Source organism: Gymnogyps californianus, chromosome 1 (assembly GCF_018139145.2).
Source record: "Gymnogyps californianus isolate 813 chromosome 1, ASM1813914v2, whole genome shotgun sequence".
Lineage (NCBI taxonomy): Eukaryota > Metazoa > Chordata > Aves > Accipitriformes > Cathartidae > Gymnogyps > Gymnogyps californianus.
Genome location: NC_059471.1, coordinates 81,089,162 through 81,114,198, shown reverse-complemented (window position 1 = coordinate 81,114,198; position 25,037 = coordinate 81,089,162). Strand labels below are relative to the sequence as shown.

General features: G+C 37.9%; 1 protein-coding gene across 1 annotated transcript in view; it reads right to left on the bottom strand.

The window, feature by feature from the left end:
- Positions 1 to 25,037, bottom strand: part of WWC3 (WWC family member 3) — a 102,861-nt gene that overhangs the window by 13,840 nt on the left and 63,984 nt on the right. Inside the window, exons 8-14 of the mRNA XM_050897534.1 lie at positions 24,627 to 24,700; positions 15,210 to 15,452; positions 11,908 to 11,997; positions 10,183 to 10,757; positions 3,920 to 4,040; positions 3,132 to 3,206; positions 1,995 to 2,081 (exon numbers count right to left, since the gene is read on the bottom strand). Of these exons, the coding sequence (XP_050753491.1) occupies positions 1,995 to 2,081; positions 3,132 to 3,206; positions 3,920 to 4,040; positions 10,183 to 10,757; positions 11,908 to 11,997; positions 15,210 to 15,452; positions 24,627 to 24,700 (1,265 nt within the window). The remainder of the gene's footprint in view (positions 1 to 1,994; positions 2,082 to 3,131; positions 3,207 to 3,919; positions 4,041 to 10,182; positions 10,758 to 11,907; positions 11,998 to 15,209; positions 15,453 to 24,626; positions 24,701 to 25,037) is intronic.

Sequence of the window (25,037 nt, the reverse complement as noted above, 5' to 3'; positions counted from 1 at the left end):
AAGGCAGCAGAGCTACTTAGAGAAGTGTTTCTGTGTTCTCCCTGCCCTGACTGTCCAGCCCCTGCAATATCCTATTTTTTGCCATACCTTCCCTTCCTTCCCTTGTGCCAGCAAACAGCTTCATGCTGTGTTGTGCTGTGTTGTGAACCAGATTAGAAAACTTATCTGGGTTAAAAAGCTAACCTAGCCAAAAATAAAATAAAATAAAATAAAATAAAAAAAGGCTCAAGGATTTAAAAAAAAAAAAAAAAAAAAAATCCAGCTCAGAGGCTCCCTCAAGTTGACTACACGGCTGCACGAACTCTTATGCCACCACCAGAGAGGGGCTGACACTGACAGGCAAATAAACAGTTAGAGGACAATCGGAAGAGCTCACTATGGTGGAACTGCAGCGCTGGAGTGTGGAGCATCAGTTAGCTGAACAGCTTCACATGCTGTAAAAAGGGAGTGATCCAACTCCTCTGCTCACTGGCTGCTGCAGATAACCTCCCCCCCGCTGCCCCCAGCAACTGATTCAGTGAACGTACAGTTGCATGGAGGAGTTGATTAAACTGGCTAAAAGCTTTATCTGGTTTTGGTAAGATAAACTTCTTTTTTGACCAGTCAAACCAATTGATCTACCCTGCAGCCATGCAATTTCTTGATTCCAGTCCAGGTAGTTAACTGAGAAGGATGGGGAACAGAACTGCCTTTTTGAGAGTCTTTTAGATGCCTGATTGCCTTGATGACAATGTCCAACAAACTCTCTGGAGTAATTTTTTTCTTTGTGACTCTACTTTACTTCCTTCAGATGATGTTTATTTCTTTTTCTAATCACAAGGCAACATGGCTGAGTACTACTCAATACTCACATTTTTTCCCTATCACGTGCCCTGGCACTCACACTGAAAACAAAGCAAAAGACCAATACTAATGCACTGACCTATATGAAGAATTTCCACTAGAGGTTTGCACGGTTAGCAAGATCAAGCGTTCTCAAAGATCAACTCATTCAGCGAGATGTCAATTTAACAAATCCCACAGAATAACTTATTTTACAATACAACATTATCACACCTCCATTTTCCACAGTTTTCAAACAACCTCTCCCAGAGATAAAGGTCAGCAATTTTCATGTGTCAAATTTCTTTAAAGTATGTTAAGATACATATCACTAGATAAAATGGCGTTTTATGGCAACATTTCCATTATTTAAGAAACATTTATTAGAATAAAATAAGCAAAGTTCTATGTAATGCGATACGGAATTTGAAAAAGTAGCACAGGCCGCCAGAGGTTAAAAAATTCAATTCTTTATACTGATTCTCAGCTACTATTTGTGTTACAATTATCTTTGGAAGGTGTTTCACAGATATTCAAGGAGAGCTGTAATGGCCACAAAAGTCTGCAGATGTCCTGGTTGGGTTTTTTTTGTTGTTGTTTGTCTGTTGTTTTTGGTTGCGGTTTTTTGGTTTGGTTTGGTTTGGGGTTCTTTTGGGGGTTTTGGGGTTTGTTTGTTTTTTGTTTGGGTTTGTTTTTTTTTTTTTTTTTTTTTTTTTTTTAAGATAAAGGGCAAGGTATCTCTCCTACTGATTAATATAGATGTTGCTGAAGGAATCTGAGAAAACTACACTACGCTTATTCTGGGATACATCACAGATAAGCTGTAGAGAAGTTGCACAGGAAATAGTATTTCTGGAATAACGCAAATAACGTAGACAGCTTTTTGGCCAGAGGGCATGGGGTGATGGAAGCGTGACTTTGATGTTTTTGAGCAAACTTTCCTGTGCATAATGGGTCATTAGAGACTACACTTGTTACCTGACCATTATGACAGAGGTTCTATAAAAGGGACTCTTTGTGTCCATAAAATTAACCCTGTCCTCATGTAAACTAAGACATACCATCTTCTCCAGAAATGGCTTAATTTTACATGAAAGCAAACAAATCTATGGCATTTACGACTGTGGCACAAAACAAACAATGATCAGACTTTGGGTGAAATTTAAGCTTACATTTTGCAGTTTTCTTTAACAAGTAGACTAGTAAAGTTCTTCAGCTGCAATACATGGACTAACAGACACTCGCTTCCACTGTCATGCCTGGAAAATAAATTTCCTATGTTAGTCACCAAGCATCAATACTTTGCTTAAGAGATAGAGATGAAAGACTAAAAAGATTTAAAGAATGTAAAAGCACCTTTTGCTGTTAAACAAATCTCTTACGCAAATCAGTTTGAATCAAAAGCAATTACAGATATCACACTCTGATAACAGAACATTATTAATAATATTAGCTACAGTAACAAAGTTATCAGAACTAAGAGAATTAAACATTATTCAGTTTGAAAAGAATAACATTCCTTACTGTGACTCTTGATAGTGAACAGGATTTATAAAATACATTCCTTCATTTAAACAGTTACACCATATGCATATGTGTGTGCGCGCGCGTGTAACAACATATCAGTTACATTAGACAAATCAGTCTGCATTATTTTCATGGGTTAATGAAAATAAACAAAAAAATTCTACTCTTTCACATCAGCATGAATTTTGAAATGGAACTAACAAACCTGGTTGAGATTTGAAAACTCTCAAGCTTGGGAATTAATTTTCCAAGGGGCAGAGACGATTCTGGAGGGCTGTCTAAGATACGACATCCTGCCTTGCACAGCTATAATCTGCCCTTCCCCACGCTACTCCCACTACCAACAATAGCATGCCCTAAGCACAGGATTTCAAAGCTGTATTTGAGAAGTGTATTTGTGTCTCTTCACCTGCGACTTTCCTAAGGTAATCCTCCTTTATCTGGCATAAAAAGATCTCGCTCACTGAGACATACCCCTATATCCATACTCACACTAATGGCCCAGACAATGAAAATAAATGCTACTGAAAGAAGTAATGAAGGTCCTTTTATCAGCCAGCATTGAAAGGTCACTGAATTAACTGTGGTTAAGGCACATCCCCAGCACAAAGTGGCATGTGACTGACTAATGTGTACATCCACTAAACTTTGGCTGTCAGTTCAGAAACTTCTTAAAACCATCCACTGCAGTTTAGTTTATTAAAAAGTTAAAAACAAAACCCAAGAAAAGTAGTGACCAATTCCTGCTGAGTTGACAGGGAGAAAGAGGAGTAACTACTCACAGAAATCCAACGTGTATTTGCGGTTCTTCGTTACTGGCAGCATCACCATAAACAGGCTCTTCCAGATCTTCATTCCTGCAGGAACAGAAAGTACTGTAAACTACATACTGACCTAAGCTGTTAAAACATAATGAAATGAACATTTATTTTGTGATTTGTGGATATAAGCAATTGTTTGGTAATATAGGAGGGACTGGTAATATAGAAGGAATTGAGATACTTATTTAAAAACACACAGAAGTAGTAATTCACAATTTTAAAAACTGAGGTTTTAGAATACCTGTTTCAAGATATTTAGGTTAATATTTATTCTGTCTTCCATTTCTCTTTAGCATCCTCAAAACCTTATCTTCTTCCCAGTTACTGTTTATTGTGTTAAAACAATTGTATAAAGTAACACGTCTTTATCCATCCTTCAATCACTTGGTCAACCTACACATTTTTAGATTTTCAGCAGTTCATATATTTCCTCCTTGCAGTTACAGTTTTATCACATGCTACTCAGAATTGTAAGTCACACTCCATGTAATTTTATTTTGTTATAGATGGTTGAAATAAAATTACTGATTTACTGATTAAAGACAATAAAGCGAAAGGGACTTGGCACTTGTGAAGATGACAGTGGAACTGCATGTAAAAAGCTTCTTTCCTTTAAACATGCAACCTAATATTTTTGTTACTAAGAATTAGCAATTTTGAAAGCATATTCAGAAATTTACAACAAATTCTTTTGGACTGTGTGGTAGAACAGGAATATTTCCAGCTTACTATGCATTTATACACCTGACCTTTTGCTTAAAGCTTCAAACACGCCACTGTCACTAGCCAGTGAATGATCTGAGAGACATGCTGAAACTCGCCTGGCTCTCCTCTCCGATCTTCTACCACTGTCTTCTCGCAGAGTTACAGCTGTCACGGAGAAAAAAGTGAAGACAACATCAGCTCAAGGCAATCTCTTAAAAATTAAACGAGAAACATTTATTGTATCAAAACTAGTGGCGAAATGGCACAAACGCAGTTCACTGCTTTTTGATCTAACTTTAAGTTAAAAACCTAGAATACAATTGACCGGAGATTTTCTGTGGGAGAATTAAGGAAGGAAGTTTGTGGCTAATTTCTCTCCGACGAGACTAAGTATAAACCAATTGCATTGTTATTAAATGCTTTTCCGGTAGAATAATCCCTCCTGGAGGAAGACTTATATTAATTCAACATACGTACACACGATATCCTAAACTTTTAAGATTTAGCTACTGAATATACAATAGGTTGAAAACAAACACTGAGACTAATTCTTTTAAGAAGTTATCTGATAACACAATGTGAGGTTTTGTTCTCATTTGTTTCCCAATACAAAGTCTCAAAGCATACTGTTTATATCATCACATAATAGCAGCTTTTATTTATAGTCTGAGAGGCATTATCAAAAAGAACCAGTGCTTTCCAACTCACTCAGACCACTGTTTTTTCAAATTCTTGGTGAATGACTTTGAAAACTAACTGGGGGAGGAGGAAGCAATATTCAACCCCCTCTTCCACCCCTTCCCCAAATCACCAGCAACACCATAAAGAGCGACTCAGCAATCATTTTCATGTTGTAAGTGTATCAACAAAAAATGATGTTATACATCAGGTTTTGCACAGGCAAGTAGGTATGGCAGCTACCACTTCTTTAAAGTACGTGCACAAGTCGTAATGCTCAAGAATTGCACAGGTAAGGTTTCGACACTTCAATGATAGCTCCTAACTTGAGGTTGTTTTCTTTCGAGTCCTAGAGAGAATCATTAAACAGACCTGTGGAAGTGCAATTTCTTCACTGTCCAGTGAAGAACTTCTACCAACTTCCCCCTCTTTTGCTTAAGGCTCAACGACTGTCCTCAAAGCAGAAAAGCAATGGCAAAGAGATGCCACTTCAAAAGTAGGGAAAGCATCCTATTTGCTTCTACTCGCGCTCGGAAACTTAGACAGCACGGAAGCATTCACAGTTTTAGCAGACTGCATTTGGAGTGACAGTAGCATAGTGCACATGGCATGGGAGGCAAGCACCAGCTGACATTTACAGCTTACTGCCCCCGACTAAGGATGAAACATGTCTTACTCAAAGTAACAACTTGTTATGTACCTCTGTTACACATTAACTTAAGGCATCAAAAATAAAATGCTGGTACCTAATCAGTAAGTATCCTTCAGCAGAATGCCAGCCCACGGCTTGAGTTCTACCTGCAGAACCCAGCTGAGGTATGGACAGTGAGCCACCCCCTGCATGGGACCTATCTCACCTCCCACCCAAGCACGACCAGGACAGGACATCAGGACCTGAAGCTTGATCAAAGTCCCCCAAACTAACACAACCATGCCGCTGCTGTCAACACAAGTGTCTGGCTATGGTTAGCTTTAACCCACTGTGGGACTGGCAGACAGGAGGCACTGAGCCCGGCAGTCCTGCGCCAGCTCAAGGTACGTTCCTATTATCAGGCCACCAACAGCACAAAATCCCAAAAGATGTTCCAAAAATCACAGGGTCCTGTTTGGAGCTAAAATTCCCATATATCAACAGAGCCAGTTCTCTGTACTTTTGGACCCATAAGTAGCCCTATGGACCTCCCCTCCAAATTCAATGAAGGATTTAGTCATCTTCAGCTATGTGGGAAATTTATCTGCTGACCAGGAACAGTCCAATCTGCATTTGTCTCTGTGCCTGGAGAAAGAACCACCCTTCCCCTCCCCCTCCAATTACAGCATCCCTCCCTTATTGTACATCACACATCATGCAGTGTTACTCATGTCATCCTCACCACAAATGAGAGCCAAGTTCAAGCTAGCTCACGGAAAGCAAAGAAACTGTATTTGAACCACGCTCTCCTCCATATCATTTGTACAAAGCGGTGGGTTTGTTTTTTTGGTTGGGTCTTCCCCCACCCCCCCCCCTTTTTTTTTTAAAGAACTTTTAATTTGGTGAGCCCACCTCTTAGTTCTGTCACTGGTATTTACGCAGAATTAAAACTAGCACTCTGTAGAGACATCTTTTAATATGAAAGTTTCTCAATAATTTTACATCACTGGAAAGAGCCTGAACCTCACAAAAGTGTATAAATTTTGCATGAAAGTGCTTCTATAATTTCTGTACCAATTTCAACAAGTTACACGAGGATGCCTTCTTTTTGTAAATAAGCCTTTGGCTCACCCCTCTATTGGAACACTTTGCATAGATGTAGCGGATGAAAAGACCTCATGGGCTCTCTGCTTTGGAGGTTCATGTCCCCAGTTCGTCTGGAAGGAAAAATTGGTCTGAAGCACCAATATAATGTCATGAAAAACTGACATGTTACAACAATGTTGTAACTTAACAATGATTTGCTCACTGCCTGCAGGCCATGGAAGCATTCAATAACATCTGGATAATCCTGGCAAATTTGGGAGAGATGCAAACACCAAAACGTGCCCTTGACTAGAAAAAGAAAGTCAGCAGGAAAAAAATCGTCAAGAAGAAAGAAACCCCAGATTTTGGTTTAAACAGAACAAGGTTTAGCACAGGTTACAGACCTTCCAATGCTGGAAGCTAAAGAACTGTTTAAAAATAAAGTTTCTAAGACAGACAAGTTTCTAAGATAGACAATTACCTTTCATTTTCTTATTTAAATAACAAAATCAGTGAACAATATCTATGAATTTCCAGAACTACTGGGTGCCAAAGCTTGATGAACATAAGACAGCCCTGATTAAAAGAATATTCTCAGGTGTCAGGAGTTGAAAAACTGAACTTCAAAGGAAATTTTGGTGTCCAAGATTTCATTAGCTAAAAAAATACATAAATAAATCTAAAGCATGTTTCACAAGCTTAGGAGGCTACAAATACCACACGTCAGCTCAAAATGCGCTAATAAAAGAGTCAAACACTTTCATAAAAACTAAATCAGAGACACAAGCAGACCTTACCTACCATGATGCTGTCAGGCATTCCTATGATATAATAAAGCTGAAGCTCGCAGAACACTTTTTCCAGGAACTTAACTACAGCCATGAATATATTGTTTAGTTGACATAGCAAAAAATTAAGTATGCCATAATGATTAAACAGATACAGCACAATATCAAACAAAACCACATGTAGCAAAATCTCCTGTTTCTTCACATGCAACTCAAAAAAAGAAAAAAAAAAACCACCAACACTTCACACAGAAAAACACACTGGGAATTACAGGCAAAACCAGCACAATAAGTAATTTCAGGTTCACTTACAGTGAATTTTTCTGTTGTGCCGCATGAGAAACAAGACAAAATGAAAAGCACAGAATGATAAATCATCTTTTACATCTATGACAATGTTTTATAAACAAGAGATTATTTAGGCATTAAAGGAAACTTAGCACTTGAAAAATTATTTTAGGATAGAGAGGAAGAGATAGTGAAAATATTAAAGCTCAATATTTTATTAACATGTTTCCTCCCACTCCCCACTTCCCCGCTCCTCCCATTTCATAAATACGATGGATTTAACCTCTCAGGCATACTCCCTCCATTCACACATGCTAATATATTTCACAGTATGTCCCTGAGACAGATGCAGAACAATGAAACTGCAGATCAGCAACTGAACATCAAAACTGCAGTTCCTGAAGAACTCCTTGAACTTGCTCAAGTGCTGCTTCAGTGCAAAGTATGTGCAGTTTATTCAGTGTTAACCCTCCCGGCCCCCAGAATTTGCAAAAATTACCTCATGTTTTGTCTAGAAGAAACAGGCAAAAGATTTATCAGAGCTGAGACTTGCTGGTTTTCCAGCGTCGCGTTATGCTACCAGACCATTGGGTGGCAGCAGCAAAGCACACTGCATCATACCTTAGTGAAAACCAAAACCCCCCAACATCTGCAGGTCCCCAAACTGTGATATACAAGCTTGATGCTCCATCAAATTCTTCAAGGAAAGAGTACAACACCAAAATAATTTCGAAACTTCCAACTGCTACTTGCAAACAACTGCATTACAATTGCAAATCCACCAGCTAGTGAGTGTGGAGCTCAAAGTAGTCATGACTCCAGCCAAAAATCAGAAAGGTTAAACAAATTTTTCTTAAGCAGTTGTTTGCAAATTCAAATATTTAAAAAAAAAAAAAAATCTCAAAAAAAGACAGCCTGGCTACCGTTTAACCATACATTCTTCCTCAAAAAGCAACACAAAGCACTCTGTTGTACACAGAGAAAAGTTGTAACCCCTGGACTAGGAGCTGGACACTGCAGCAGTGACAGCAGGTAGCACAGGCATGTTCTGCCAGAGGTTTTCAGAGAAATGTGAAACATGTAGAAACGTGACAGAGAAGGGAGAAAAGGAAAACCAAAGCAGGAACTTGACCTTCATCCTATTGCTCCCTAGGCCCTCAGACCAGGCCTTCACTTCTAGGAAACACATACGAGCTATAAATGAACTACTAACATAGTTTCACTTACCACAATGGGTGAAGACATGCTGTGGTCTGATCTGAGGTTTAAAGAAAGCCTCAGGAAGCCTCTTCATGGCACTAATTTAAGCACAAGCTTACATGTTGGTCTCTGGAATTCTGTTTATTTTGGTCTGAAAGCTGCAATATGGGCACTAGAAATGTTTACATCTAGTAAATGTAAATTCTGCAACAGTATCTTCTGGCAATGCCAGCTGCATTAAGTAGGTGAGTCTAGACTCCAATGCTGTTTGAGCAATACATGCTTTTCAGCACAGTGGTGACATTTTCTTTTTAAAAATAAAAAGCTGAAAGCTTTTCCTTAGATACTGTCAAGGTTCCTTCTCATTATCACTTGACATATAAGATTTTGGTAGGATAATATGATATGTTCTCTGGTTATAGTTCATATTACTCCTGATGTCATAAGTCCTGAATGCAATATTCTACGCAATTGCTAACACAGAATTCTGGATATAGAAATAGAATGGGAATTACAATCTTTAATATTAAAAAGATTCTCTAAAAGCCCTTCTCTACTGGTATGGTTTTATTAGAAATACGAGCAAGCCAACACACAAAAACATCATGAAGGAATACTCTTTCATTTTAACAGCAGTTCTTCATTTGATTGATTAAAACAGGGAAAGAAATTTCTCATGTGTCTGTATGCTCAGGTTTTTAAATTTGTTTTGTTTTTTAAAAAGGTTTCTGTTTCCTCTTTTGATCTCTCTAATTTATGTTTCTCAACTGTAGTGCCTCAGAAGCTTCCACCAATGCAAGCAAAAGCAAGTCCATCAACTTCACAGTCAAGCAGGAAAAGAAAGCTCAACAGCATGTGCGCCATGGTAACTGCACACATTGCTCCTCTGCGATCACAGAGCACAGGTTCTCTGAGACAACCACTCAAAGCAGATGCTTAACTTCTCACACACCCCCTACAAAAGATGCTCCTTGGCTGATGAAGCACTCTACTCATGAGCACAGTGCACCATGCACTCATGACCACCATGCCACTGTGGCTTCTGCTCCATCACAGAACTCAGACATGGGAACCTGGTCTGGGGTGCGTACAAGTTCAGCATGGAGTCAGCCAGCCTTCAAGCACTGTTGGCAGCATCACCTCGTGCCTGGTTTTGTGTTTGGGGTTTTTTGGGAGGTTGTTTCCCCCCCCCCCATCTCCCCTGGGTTTTTGTTGCTTTAAATTATAGGAATAATGGCAACATGGGCACAACTGGGGGTCTCAGAAGTAACTAAACCATGGTTTTTTTACTAATTCCCAATCCAAGACCAAAATATTTATTCTTTGATGCGCTATACTCCAAAGAAAGTCCATCTTCCATTCCCTTTCTTCCACCCAATTCATCACTATTTTAAGATCTATTTACACGGATTTCTCTACTCTTTCACCTCTTTGCCCTAAATCTAAAGTTTGGGGGTTTGGGGTTTTTTTGGTTGGTTGGTTGGTTTTTTTAACAGCCAATATCTACCATGTAATTTTTAACTGATGGAAGTAAAATAAGCCAAACTGAGAAACAATCTCTACTGTGCTAGTATGCTTAGGTCTGTGTGACATTTTCTATGATAATGTGACAAAATAATAATGTCCAGAAACTCACCTCCACCAGTCTGGACAGCAGTCAGCTGTGGTCCCATTTCTCGCAGCCCTTCATTGTCCACAGGGTAAGTGGATGTCTGAGATGAGCTCGTTCCTTGTGTATCATCGTCACCCAACGCTGCGGTCTGAGCCCTGAGCATTTCCAGGGCTCCTATGCTTGCCATCTCCTCAAAACCTTCCGACATCTGAGCCAAGGGAGAATCTCGAGATGCAGAGAGAAACGGGGTGTCCAGAGGTGAGCTTGGAGGGGACAACGATGACAAGGAGGACCGCGATGACAGGGATGCCAGGGACTGCGGGGTATCCAGAGACCTCCGCTGCTTATTGAAATTCGAGTGTCCAATGGGATCAGCATATGGCATGTCCTTTGTGAGAGACTCAAAGGGAATTATGTCAAAGCGTAAATGCTGCCCGTAGTCTGTAACGCTGTCTGATTTGTCGTACTGTGGAAGGCCATAGATGTCCGTAAAGCTGACAGAGCTGAGGGAGCCTCTGCTGGAGGCCAAGGATCCTCGACTGGAGGCCAGGGATCCCCTGCTGCTGCCAGAGGACATTGTGAGGGTGCTAGCCGACAGACTACAGCAGGCAAAGAAAGGGAAAACAAAAAAGGCCCTTTCAAATATAATCAGAAACACCAGCGCAGACATAAAAACGTCAATCCAGATTACACAAGCAATTTTACGTGTATTCAGTACAGTGACACGGAGAGATCATTTGGCATTTTAAGGTCTAGCTCGTGTCTCTTGCCCTGGTCTCAAGCACAACCATGACTGGAACAGCCCAAGTGACAACCAAATCAGGATCAAGTGCCTGAAGACAAACGGTCCAACAGTATGAGCCTACTCTTTCCTCCAATGTGTAAGCAGCCATAATTTGGCAGAAAAGAGGCCAGAGCAGGATCTGGATCAGTGGACTCAATGTAAAGCCAGGAAGGGTAGATTACTATGATCCAGCTTGAATTTACGTTAATGATGGGTCATAAACATATCAGGGAACAGAAGTGCAAAGGGATTTGGAAAGTCCTAACAAACTGCCGTGTAAGCCTCACCCTCACAGGTTTTTCCAGTGCAAAATAAAAAAAACCCAAAACTTTAGGATGAATCCTATTCCAGTTCCTCTTACCACTCTCAGACAGTAACGGAGAGAAGAATGTAAGTGACGGAGAGAGATGAAGTGAGACACAGCAGGAACTGAGCTTTTGAAGTTGGCATGGTGTTGAGCTGAGGAATCCCCAAGAGCTGCATCTAAAAAGGCAGCTGCGAGTGTGAATACGCAAAACATTCTGGGCTTCTGTGTGGGTCTTAGCACATTCTCGTATTTAAATGGCAAAATTTTGTCATCTCACCAGGGATCAAAAACCCCTCCTTTGGAGAAGGTATCAGAATATTAAAACCTCACAGAACTTAAAAGAATGTTATCTTCATATTAGTAAAACTGTAACAATATTACAACGGGTTTTAAGTATGTACCTTCTTTTCAGAAAATAAGGTAACATAAAAAATTCCCAAATACACATAATAATCTAGCCCAAATAGCCATCACTAACACTATTTCTCAAACTCCATCCAAATCATCACATTCCATAGACCAAACTGTATAAATTTAGTAAAAAATTAATTTACTTGGCACACATACATAAAAGTATTAAAAGGTAAACTTCATAGATTATTAATATTCTTCCCTGCTGCAGTTAAACTTCAAAACCTGCTGGTTTTATATAACTCACCTTTTTAACTGGGAGTGTAAATATGAGGTTAAACGTGTAGCTTCTTCTAGTTGCATAAGCAAACAATTTCTCTTTTCCTGTAACAGTATCCTATAATTAAACAGATACATATTACTATTTTTCTTCATTACAGTAGTGCTCAAGAAGTGCTAGGAGCTTTCCAAGTACAGAAAAATATCATTGCATTGCAGTTTGGAATATAAAAAGAAGTTTCACTGTTTAATGAAAAGTTTTAATTTATGCAGCTCATATGCAGCAATGGTAATTCCAGCAAGAACACAAGAACCAAGACTCCAGCAGAATTCCCAGACAAGAAAAGTAATTGAGGCACAATGTAAGAGTTATGATGTTGAAAATACATTACAGCAATTAGCGAAGTCATAAAAACATCAGACTCTACAAGATTTTTTTTTTTTCCCCCTTGCATCAACCTGATTGTGCCAGTAAAATACAGAGAACTATTATGACTTTCGCCGCCTTGGCAGGAAAAAAATATTCCAAATAGTCCTACTATCCAAGCTAATTAGTGTCAAATTTCAAAGATAAAATTTTTGGAGGACTTCTGTTAAGCAGTAACCATAAAACTCAACTTTAAGCTCTAATTCTAGGTGTTTCAAGTACATTTATATATCATTATATTTAAGAAGGTGATACAACATTTTGAATACTAAGCTATGACAAAAATCTCTCACTGCAACTTATTTTTTGGCTGTTCTAATAACAAGCAGCTGAATTACTCAGTACCACTGCCACAACACAAACTGAATGTACCTATAATGCTGCTGGTCTCCTACACCTACAAGATATCTTAAATTCTGTATTTTGAGTTTATTAAAACTTTGAAGAATAGATTTTATCTATTGATATCACATTTATTCTTTTCCTGAATCCAGAATTATAAGTATTCCTGGTGTTTCATTTTTCCAAGCCCAATCACTGAACTTCAAAATAAAATCAGGGTGGTAATCTGTTTTGTGTTGTACATTTGTATGTCCAGGAAAGTTACTGCTCCAGCCTTGCATGCACAAGTTGGATTCTGACAGACAGTTTGGAGAAAGCAGATCAAACTTATTTGAGTGCTTCAGACCTTCCTCAACTGCGAAGACAGCTGTTAGAATTCAACATGTTAATGGAAAGGATAACAAAACAAAAACAAAACAAAAAATCAACAAAAAGGGAGTCCTTCTGGATAAAACAAAATGGCAGCATTAGTTTCAATAAACTTTGGATGGTTAAAATATGAAAAAGATATGTCTTTGTTAGCAGTAAAAACATAAATCTCTCAACTTCTTTGGCCTCCAACTTCATCAATTCATGTGCTGGCAAGGGGCTGTAGCGCTACACTCCAGCAACCCCACCGCCCTCTGGGGAGGCTCCCCTTCATTGCAACCACACAGCAGAGGCTGCACAGCCGAGCGTGTGCAACGCTGAAGCTTTTCTCCTGCTTCTGTGGACCCCAGACCAGGTTAACCAAGCAGTGCAAGGAAGGCTGCAGCTCAGCTATGTAAACTTACGTGATAACAGCACTGCACACAGGAAGTAAAAAAGACAAATGGATGCAACAAACTTAACTGATTCAAAAGCTAGCAGGGGAAAGAAGTATCCACACCATCTACTTTAAAAAACAAACTTAGGAACCTACACTCCACAGTCATCAATGCTATAAGGTAGGTACCTGCACTAAAGGGCAAGAGATGCCTCCAAGTAAGGCTGCCAGCCTATCTTAAAAAAAACCAACCAAACAAAAAAAAAAAAACCCACAAAGAAAAAAAAAGAACACCCCCACTTCTGTCATACAGATTTTAAGTTAGTTCTGATCTGCACATAACTCAGTGCCTTTAAAACTCAGTAACAGAACAGAACTGGTAATTATTTAAAGAGGAAACTTCTTTGTATTTCACGATTAGGAGAAAGTGGAAATAGAAAAGCAGAACTAGGAATAGTTTTGGTTATTCCTGAGCCTAAAACAAACAAACAAATAAATTAGGGCTACTAATAGTTAAGCTTTCCTCCAATTTGTTATACAAAAATAGAGTGCCCTTCAATATTATTCTAACTTCTACTCAACTTTTTGCTAAAATTTGAAATATCAAGTATCACATTGGAACACTGGTTTCCACAGCATGAACTACATGGAAAAACAGCTTGGCCTTCTTGCCAGCATAGTATGCACTACCTAAAACGAGAGCCCAAAAACAACAAATAAAACTTACTACACTGCAGTGTAAAGTGAACTCCCTTTTCTGTCAGTTTAAGCTGGAAAGCCAATGTAACAATATTGCAAAAATTGCAAAATATATATAACATTGAACTGTAGGTTGGTTGTGCGTTTTCTATTTATTGCCTGAATTTACTGTCTGAAGTAAGCCTTTTCAAAGGAACTGAAGTTCTCAAAATTTGTATATGGAAGCCACTTCCAAATATTTTAAAAGTGTCTTAATTATGTAAATATTAACCTTTACACAGATCACATTAAAGCTGGTTCATGTAGTTTTCCTCAAGTGTCAAATCTGGGGTTTTACCACTATTTAAGAGAAGCAAGTCTGGGAAACAAGTACTTTCTCGCTTTCACTGGAAGCGGTCTATGGTAACAAGAAGAGGTTACGAGGTTTTGTCCATTTCTTTGGCTACAGGAAAAACTGGGCAACTTTGCAATAAACGCAGTGTTTCCATTAATATGTTTTGGAGGTTGGTTATTTTTACATATAACTTGATATTTAATTTAAGTTTTCAAGAATGACTCTGTTTACTATGTTCTCTGAATGTCAGAGTTGGGATGTGCTTCCACTGCTGAGATTGCAAATTAAAAGGAAAAATTGTATACAAAAGGCAGTAAAAACTTAATCATTTAACTTTCCTGTTATAAGGCAGAAACCAAATATAGGAAAGGATGTTTGTTCTGATGCTTTTGGATATGAATATTACTCCACTGCAAAATAACAGAAAAATCTTTCACTATCCAGGTACTGCTGTTCAGGTCTCTATTATCAGACATTATCACTCAGAGTTTTTCCAAGCGTCTTTTGTGACTCTATTCTGATGTCTTCCTATTCAGACTTTTTAGATGAATGAAAGGAGAACTAACTAGTCGACGTCACTCTAACTCTCCTTCAGAAAACTGCAAGACAGACAGAATTAAATAAAGGCAGTCAGGAGCAGTCTCTTCCTTTCTTGAAAGTAAATTACTCTAGTAACATTTTTTTTTTTGTTTGTTTCTTAAACACAGTGAAATTCCCTACTCTTCCTTTTGAAACTACCTACATGGATCTTACAGGATAAGAAAACAATTTAAGTTCCCAAACCTTTCAGTGGCCCCATGAGCAGATGTTGCTCGAGCCCGCTGAATTTCATCCTCCAAGCGTCTTTTTTCTTCCTCCAAACGTGCAATGTCTTCTGGAGATCGTCTCTGCTGACTGATGAGCTGCAACTCCTGAAGAAGAGCCTCCTTCTCTTTGATGAGCTGAAGACGGTCCCTGTCCGCTTCAGCCATTCCTGGCCAAGATTCATTATCTAGCAAGGCCAGCTGCTGTTGTATATTCGAAACTCTTTAAAAGAGGATAAATATGTTTCAAAATGCAGAGGAAACAAAGATGAAGACAATAAAGAGGAAAAAGACCAAAAGGTGAAGCCTGTTGACTTCTGTGACTTTTTTCTTCTAAATTTTGAAACAAGAAAATTTAGAGAAGTTTGGAAGGATTATTTGTTTCTGGTTTTTGGGGTGGGTGTTTTTGTTTGTTTTGTGTATTTTTAAAACACTAAAGAACTGCAAGTGCTCCTAAGTGTGTAGCTGTATAAGAACTACAGTGCATTTATCTATCATATGGACAATATCTGTCTTCACAGCTTTCTCATTTTGTAATAAATCAATTCATATTTTGGAGCTCTTCAGTTTGCTGCCTGTACAGCTGATGAAGTTGAACATCCTTTCATTCCTCATTCTTCCACTATCAGATCTTAACTTGGGATTTCAAAGTACAGTGAGAAGCTGAAGTGGATGAAGGGGAGATGCTTATCTAGCGACAATAGGTCCGTATATTCATGTCCCACCTAGTAAGCTGTCAGTAAAACAAAAAAAAAAGGTCTGGAAAAAAGATTTACTGGTTACAAAATACAGGTGGCTTTAGATGGATCCATCATCAAATCAAGCAATTAAATAAGCTAACTTGATTTTTTTAGTAGTAGGCTTTATAGCCAAAAGTAGTTTCCTATATCTCAATATGCTGAACCACTACATGGAACAACAGTTGTAAGAATAATTCCACACTTGACATTTTAAGAAAATGTTCTGCTAAAAACAAATTTTGAACTCTTACAAATATTACAAAGAAGTCTAAAGCTAGAAATTTCACAAATGTTTCTTTTGGCAAAATCAAAAGGTATATAAGCATAACAGGGAGAACGCTCTTTTATTGCTAGGTATTTATGCTTGTCTTACAATGGGCAATTTAGACACTTTAGAACGTTACCGTTAAAATGAAAAGTAAATAAGAGAATATCTAGCTTTCTGATTTTTGAACATTTGAAACTAAAGAACTGTACAACAGTTATGCAGTTGTACACCAGTTTCATCTTCACTTTGAAATGGTAGCATTCAAAGTTCAGGGCACCATAAAAGATTATCACCCTTTAAATAAATAAATACATAAAAGCACATTTAAAGTCAGCCATAAGAGTGGGATATGCATTCATTCTTTTGGTAAGTTAAAGTAATCTTTTTTCCAAAATATCTGGTAAGAAAGAAAAGATAATAACAAACAAAGCAAGGTAAAAGCACATAACAAGCAAACAGAAGATCCACAGAAGATCCACAGTGTGATAACATGTGTTTAAGAATAAAAGAAAAGGCATAGACATGACAAAGGTAAGGTTTTCCCCATCTAAAAACAAAACCTCATGCAATGTTTATTTTATATTGACATCTGGAAAGTATTTGGCCATCTTATTATCAGGAGAAGGGAAATAAAGTATCAATATAAATAATTTTGCAATGACTGCGTTCATATATGAACAGGAATTTTACTGCAAATTTTGTCAAATAGATTTTCCTCCCTTAGATTTCATTTACAGCAAGTAAAGAACTTGGGTATTACATTACATTTTAGTCTAAAGCAGAATACTTTATCAAGCCCTGCAATACCATTTCCTCCTCCTCGCATTAATAACCAACTTCCTGCCAATAGCTACTGAAAGCACCATTGTGAATCGATACGTATAGTCTACATATTTCATGCCTCAGCTATTGTGCATGAATTCCAGATGCAGCTTCCTGAAGAACACCTCACCCCATCAACCAAACGTCATGGCCAGGAAGAGCGAGCAGAGTCAGGGCCCCTCCTCTCCCCTACTCAGGCTGCTACGCTGTTAAAGATTCAGTACACGCTCCTGCAGGCGTAAACAGCTCGATTTTCAAGTGTTCAGTGTCAAATGAAACAAATGGAGACTCAAGGTCCTTTCAACAGAATTACAGAATTCAGGTACAATTGAGTCGTCATAGCTTGGCAAGTGAGTGTGAATCAGATGAGCCCTGGCAATGTACTTGAGTGACCATGTTCATAAGCTCTTACACAGCTTGTGGATGAAAGAAGATGAGATGTGTCTGGTCAAGTCTCTGGGTTGTTTTATAAGACAGCTGAAGGGCTGACCCCCTCCTTCATTTTAACCCTCACAATTGTTTTGCTAGCTATTTTTCTAATGCAGGGTGAGCTGGTTAAGAAGCTGACCAGAGGGACAAATAAATGCTAATGCAGGCAACAAGGAAGAGAGAAGTACCAGCAGACAAAAGGGGAAGGTGGGATCCCCCCTTTCAGCACTAGTTAACCACTGAATCCGCTCAGCTGTAGAGTAAAACACCACCCTCGACACAAGAGGTTTTAATTTAGACTCTTGAGCTTGTTGAGAGCACGTAACTCCCTTTGCGTATGACATTCCAGTTTAAAGTTTGTTTTTTCCCCTCAATTTGTGTTACAACAATGCTTTGAAAGTAGGAAGTCGTCATACAGTAACTGAATTATACTGTTATTAAAGGGAAAAGTACTGCTGTGGACAAGGTTTGTATCACTGAACAGTTCCAAAATCTGATCAGGTATTTACTTTGATTCCCTTGACACTCTTAGCATTTCAGCTAGCTCTTCTTGTCTGTACGTTTTCCCTTTAAGCAAAGAAAAAGCACTCACAAAACACTACATAATGCAGGAATCTGTTGGGAGGGAAACTTCAGCACCAATAAGCCAGTTTTCTGCAACCTGTATTTCCTGCAAATGAACGGAAGTTTTCAGGGAATTTTATTGCTTGCTTTCCACTGAGGACTCCCTCTGTATGGTAAGTTGTTCTAAAAAGCTACCAGTGATAAACTTTTTAAAATTTATCTCCTTGGCTAGAAAACATCCCTAAGGCTTTTGTGGTCTCACTTACTCAAATCTAAGAAAAATATCTGAGGAGTCATGTTCAGTTCTGCTAAAAACATAACAAAAAATCCTCTTAAGCATGTTCCATAATGCAATTTGTCTTCTCCCAACACAAGCTTTTCTTCCCAAACACAATAAATGCATAAATAAGCAATTTGACTGTGCTTGTCTGTGCGAGATTTTATGCCTATACTACACCAGCCATTCTCACTGCTGGTATGTTACAAAAAAGTGGCTGTTTTGTGTTTTCAGACTCAGTGCATAAGTGCATACACTCACCTACCTTAAACACCCACTTAAATAAATCAATGACTTGACATAGATTGCAATTTAAAGGGGAAAAAAAATATATATATTTAGGATCCTTTATGAAGCCTCTGTTCTTCAAACACATTTTCCCTTCCTACTGGGTATTTTTTAAGATACTACTTCTTAAGTGTAGTCACTGTAAAAGAGTACTTTTATCTGGCCTAATGCCAGGTACTGAGGTCCCTACTGATACAGCAATTTAACATATTCCTGGGGAAAAAACAGTTAATTTTGAGCCATCAACATTCCAGGCATTTTGCCCATTCCCATCCTTGCATAACAAGTGCTGAGGAGCTTGCATTCCACCCTGGAGTAGGTGGTATCAAATGACTGGTTTCCTAGGTAGGCAGACCAACTTGCTGCTTATTTCAGTATTTAAAAATTTCAAATGGAGATGAATATAACAGTTCCTGTTAAGCAGAAAAGCAGGAGGGGCACAGATGGGATAACAAAGGTTTAACCTGGTGATCTAAAGTAAGCACTGATTTGAAATGGCAAACTTGCCCTGAAATGGCCATGCTAACGTAGCTAGAATGATGCCAAGCCCAAGATAATGTAGACATAGCATGAGGGTGGAGAGCAGTACAGCTAGTAGTTTACTACACAAACTACATCATAGGGGCAAAAAAGCATGTATTTTCAGAATTTACAGCATGTCTGAATCATTATATATCTACACAGACTCCCCTAGACAGAATAGGGCAACCCTTCTGTCATTGGAAATATCTGGGGAACCCAAAAGATTTTGTTAGCATCTAGAACCTCATTTTCAAGACTGCTATTCGAACCCAGCACTAATGAAATTATATTGCTGAGCTCAAGAACATTTCAGTTTAGAAGAGGTTATTTATTAAAATATAGCATGAGAAGCGCGATTAAAGTAAAAATCACTTTTTGTGAGGTGAAAGAGACTGATGTACAATTACAATTAACCCTATGTTTAGACCATTACTCAGATTATGAACAAGATGGGTGTCTTGGGGAGGGAAATACTCTGAAGCGATACAAAGGCTCTAACTCATGCTCATAAAAGGGACAAATTGTGGGTATCCTACAGCTGGCACTTCCTAACCTACAATTTCTGGTTTTTCTATCTTAAACAAGTTCTTTGAACTTACTTTGTTTGAATTTTCCAAGGAAAAAAAACAATACTCCCCTACATTTAAATGCCTAGACTTTTGGGTGACATATCAGACAACTCTACAGCTGAGGCCTTTGTTACCTGCGGAACGGGAATATCGGTGGGATAAAATAAAGAAAAAAATCCACAGTTATGATTTGGAGGAGAACGGCGTCTAAGATCACACAAATATGCAGAGACGATCAATATAGAATCAGCCCAGCTTACTCTTTTTCCTTAGGCTTATAATGGGCTTATAACTGGACCCAGTTCTCTGCCACTTCAGGTAACAGGGAACTTCTCCCATGTGCAATACCCAGAGGAGGTAGCTATGGGACTGAAGACACATAATGAAGGGTGCAAGAACTCAGTAATTTCTGGTATTTATGGACACTCTTGAGAGTGGATTATGATTTATATTCAAAGAGGGAAGGCTAGAGAAAGGGGAAGAAAGAAATGGAAAGAACAAGAAGCTGGGGAACTCAGCCAAATGCTCACAAAGTTTCTCCACTGTGTCTACTTTGGCTGTTCCTCCAAGTATGTGCCACTGTGGCTTTGGCGGACAACACGAGTACGCTCTGTAGAATATCCAGCCTTCCTGGCAGCCTGATGCAATAACAAGGAGGTCTTAAATTGGCTTAAGACACTCATGAAACCTTTAGAGTCCACTGGCATTTTGCAGATAAAATTAGGTATTCACCTTCAGGAAAATTTCAAAGCCTGCTAAAACCAATGGAGGAGAGGAATTAGTATTTTCCCCAATTCACAGGTAAACTGGTATAATGAAAACTTTAAAGACTGTTCAAGAGCATGGCTCAGCTCCCTTTATAACCCCCCCTAAAAAGTTTTATGTTTAAAAACTGACATTGGGAGATTTAGGTTTAGCTGACATGCCTGAGCCAGATATTTATGTGATATCAGACAAGTTACTTCATCCCTAAATCAGATTTTCAGATTAGTTTAGCAGAATAAAGCATACAAATTCACTGAATTTCACTAGAAATTAGGCAATTATACCTTGAAACCTGCCTACACAAAATGAATTTTAGGAAAAAACTTGACTATGTTATTGTATCAGTATTGGAATGTTGCTATCAATATCGAACCAACATGTATTTTGTCAGTACAAGCACAAATTGCACTGACACACTTCTTGTGCTAGGGCTTTTAAAAGCCCAACTGAAAATTAATTTCAATAATGAGACAACAAATTTGCAACAAAGTAACTATTCAGCAACTGTACTGAAAAGAAAGAACTAAGTCTTAAAGGGAATGTGGAAATATTAAGCATAGCTTAGGAGGAGGCTTTTTCAAGGCTAAAATAAATCTGTTGACAGCCACTGTACGATTTAAACAATTGAACTGAAAAATAACATCTTTGAATTCAAATTTACAGAAGGCATAAACAAATTACTGCTTTTGCACCCAAATTAGATAAACTGGTTGAATATGCTTGGATGTATTAGTTCATTAAAGTCAGCTACCATCAGAATGGATTAAAAAAAAAATTTTTAAAAAAATCACAGTTAAAAAATTTGATGCTTCTTATTGGAGGGATCATTTTTCATCTATTGATTAATACATGTCACAGGATATGAGGCACTGCAGCAATGACATTTCATGATCATTCGCTAATATACTTCATGTAGTCATTATACTGAACTGCACAATTTAAGAGTTATCAAAGAAAAACAATTTGCTTTTGATTTCTCTTTCTATGAAACAGTCTATTCAGAAAAGTGCTCGAGGGGTACACTTTCCAGTGTGCAAATGCTTTCATGAGAGGTGGTCTCACTGAAATAGCAACTGAAACTAAAAACGGTATTTATCCAGGCAGCTTGGGGCTGTCTGTTCAAAAAGACCATCCTCCCTCCCTCCTGCTTCTCTGGAGGGCCACACCGACAGATCTGAGAGAAGAAATTTCATGGAAATAAGGTACAGTTTATTTAAAAATAATGGGGGGCAAGAGTAAAAAGCAGAAGAAAAGTGATTGAGCCTCTCTTCAGCATGATTGGCAAGTTAAAAAGTAGAATTTACACGCCTCTTCCCAGAGCCTGGATCAGACGCAGGAGAGAGGACCTCTTCCCCAGCATGGTGAAGATGTCAGAACCCACAGCTCACAACATCTGAAATACCCATGGGAAAAATTAAATTGCAAATTATCCAACTTCCTTCCAGTGGGAAACTGAAGGGGGGAAAAAAAAAAAAAAAAAGCTATGTGAATGTCTTAATTTATGCAAAGACCAAACCACTCAGTAGTTAAAGAGATTTTTTGAAGAAGGAATTAAAATCAAATTATCTTTTATGAGGGAGGAGAGATATTTTGGGAGTATAAGCCAACTTTTCTACTATCACTGGGTCTCATCTCCTGAATTCCTCAAGACAGTTCATTCAGAAATCCCAACACTGCATTTCCTTGCTCAGACACCATACACAGAGAACATATTTTTATTTTTAAAAACTTCTTTACTACACATGGCAAATATTCTGCTTGTATCTAGAGCTGTATGATCTTCTGGCTAGATTCACAAAAGTGACTAAAATGCAACACGCTGCCTTTCAGTTTGTGGGGCTTTTTTCCTGCTTTCCTTTTAGGGAAAAGACATACTTTTCTCCTACAGTGTATTTTAAAAGTCTCCCATTCAAACTTGGAAATAAGACAGTTTGTCTGTTGTACTTATTTGCTATATGTTTCCACACCCCGTTTGACAAGCAAGTAGTCATAATATACTGCTTTACAGTTGTGACATACTGTAGCATTTTAATTTTCTACTTTGTAGATTTTAATCCATCGCAGCACATTCCGTCACCCACACTGTGCAGTAACAGTAGATATTTCACCAGCCAAGGGAGAACAAACACAAAGATATTTAGTAGAGACAAAAGCCCTACAGAAATGCCAGCAAGCTAAGGGGAAGGAATGCATGATAAATGAAGAATGCAACCACAGAGATAACTGGTAGGAGCAATGAGCTTTGTGCAGTTCCACTCAAAAGCTGAAAGCTGATTACTTCCGTACAACATACTGGGCAGAATAAGGCTACTATTTTAAAGCAACTAACATGCTTTTGCTAAATAACGGACCATTGTCAGAGCTGCTATCCCAGGACAGCAAAACTACCCTTACTGCAATTACTATTCTCTAGTTGGAAGGTTAGTTACTCGAATTTTCTACGCTGAATTAACATCAAACCCCAGCTCACTTCTGATGTGCAGAAATACTGCATTCCATGCATAAACAAATGTTTGGCATTTCCAGCTGAGAAATGCTTCTGCTATTAAAAAAACCCCACCCCACCCCCCAAAACCACCACCAAAAAAAACCCCTACCACTCTATCTTTTCCCTGCAATAACACACAAGAAGAGAATTGTTTTGAAAAACACATAGAAAAGGTACGTCAGAAAACCAAACTAAGAACATTCAATACAATCTTCACAGCACCAGTGGCTCTGCTAAACTAAACAGTATAAAACTAAATTCTGTCCTCCTCCTTTCAGCAACTGTCATGAACCCCTAAATTATCGCTGCCCTATTAAGTGCTAAGGGTTAAGCCTGCGACCAAACAGGACACTGACAGGTTTTTGTTTTCCCTTTTTTTGCCCAATTATTTAACCTTTATTAGATAATAGTCACTGGTATTCACATGCAGTATTTTACAACGCAGACTTTCATTCCAGTTACAAATCCTGAAGATTTAGCTGTGTATCTCTAACATGCTTGCACCAATTTAATTTTTTTTTGAAGCCTGTATTGCATCCAAATGTGGGTAAATTTTCCAAGAACAACAAAATGGTGAATTGCCTATAAAGCTTCCAATCCCTGTCAAGATATATGACAGCATTACAGTTTCTCCCAAATAAAAAGTCACCATAACGTGAAAAAAAAAGAGGCAAAAGTATTGAACTTCTTTTTTAACCCTTGTTCTGAGAGATGTAAAAACCTAGCAAAATAGACAAAGTTGAAAAGAAAAAAGAAAAATCCTAACTTAAAAAAAATTAAAAACCTAAGGTTTTCAAAGTTAACTATACAGAATCTTTTAAGTGTCAGTCAATTTTAATAAGAGAATGTTCTAACAGCACAAATTAAAATAATCATAAGTGCATAAAATTACTGTGTTCAAGTCATCATTTATACCTACACTATTGTCCTGAATATGTGGGATACAGTTTGAAAACAATGAGGTTAAATGAGGACCCGCTAAACTATACTAGTAGATAGCATTTTTAAAATAGTACTAGATAAGAAGAACTACTTTTACAAAGCCATGAAAAAAACACTGCAAGACTGACCTTCACAAAAGAAATACTTACAATAAGCAATTAGATTGAAGGACTTACTGAAGAATTAATCTGTTTCAAGTAATTTTTTTTTTAATTTTTATCAGATTTTTTTTTCAATCTCAACACTTATTTTTATGTACCCTTTTGTTCAGCTCTGAACATCTTCATTTATCTCACAGGAAGTTCTGCATTCTTTCTTCACACTGAGTTCACGACTTCAGTACATTGAACTTAGAATACAGGTATGCAAAGCTCTGAATGTACTGACAGACCAGGCTGATAAGTGTAAATTTAAAGACTGTTTATATTGAGATTTGAGAAGAAGGGGAAAAAAAAATGTAAAACAGTTCAATTAACTACTGCAATTTTGTGTTTATACAAGTGTAGAACAGGGCTGACATTCAGCTTTATCTCTGCAAACAAATATAATAATCTTATCATAAAGTCTTATGTTTACCTAAGCTTTTATTATCTGTGAACTACTCAATAATAAGCAAATTAGTCTTCCTAAAGACCTTTCAGCTAGGAGGCTGGTTCCAGTTCTACTTTGAAAACTTTAATCACACGAGTAAAAATAAAAAACAACAAATTTCTCTTTAATTACCTTTTCTTGGCCTCTTCATATTGCCAGTTGAGCCTTACTTTGTCTACAAGTCTTGTTTTGTCATCAAACCCAAACTTTTGCAGAGTTGAAGAGCAAGGAGAGGGGGGAAAAGAGAGGGAGAAATGAGTTTTTAAAAACACTCTCACAATAAAGGAAGAGATAAATTAGTCTCACTTACTGGACTCACTAAAAAAACTCAATGCTTTAAGTAATAACATAATAAAAATCAATTTTATGCTTTAGAAATACAAAACTGGTTTATTGCTAAAAATAGAGAAGATAAATGAGCCCTTCCAATAAATTATGAACCTGGAAATCAAGGGTTAGCAAATAGAATCATTGATGAATGGTCAAAGCTTTTCAACTTTATCCAAGCCTAAAAAAACAAAGAATATTTTTAACTGAAATATT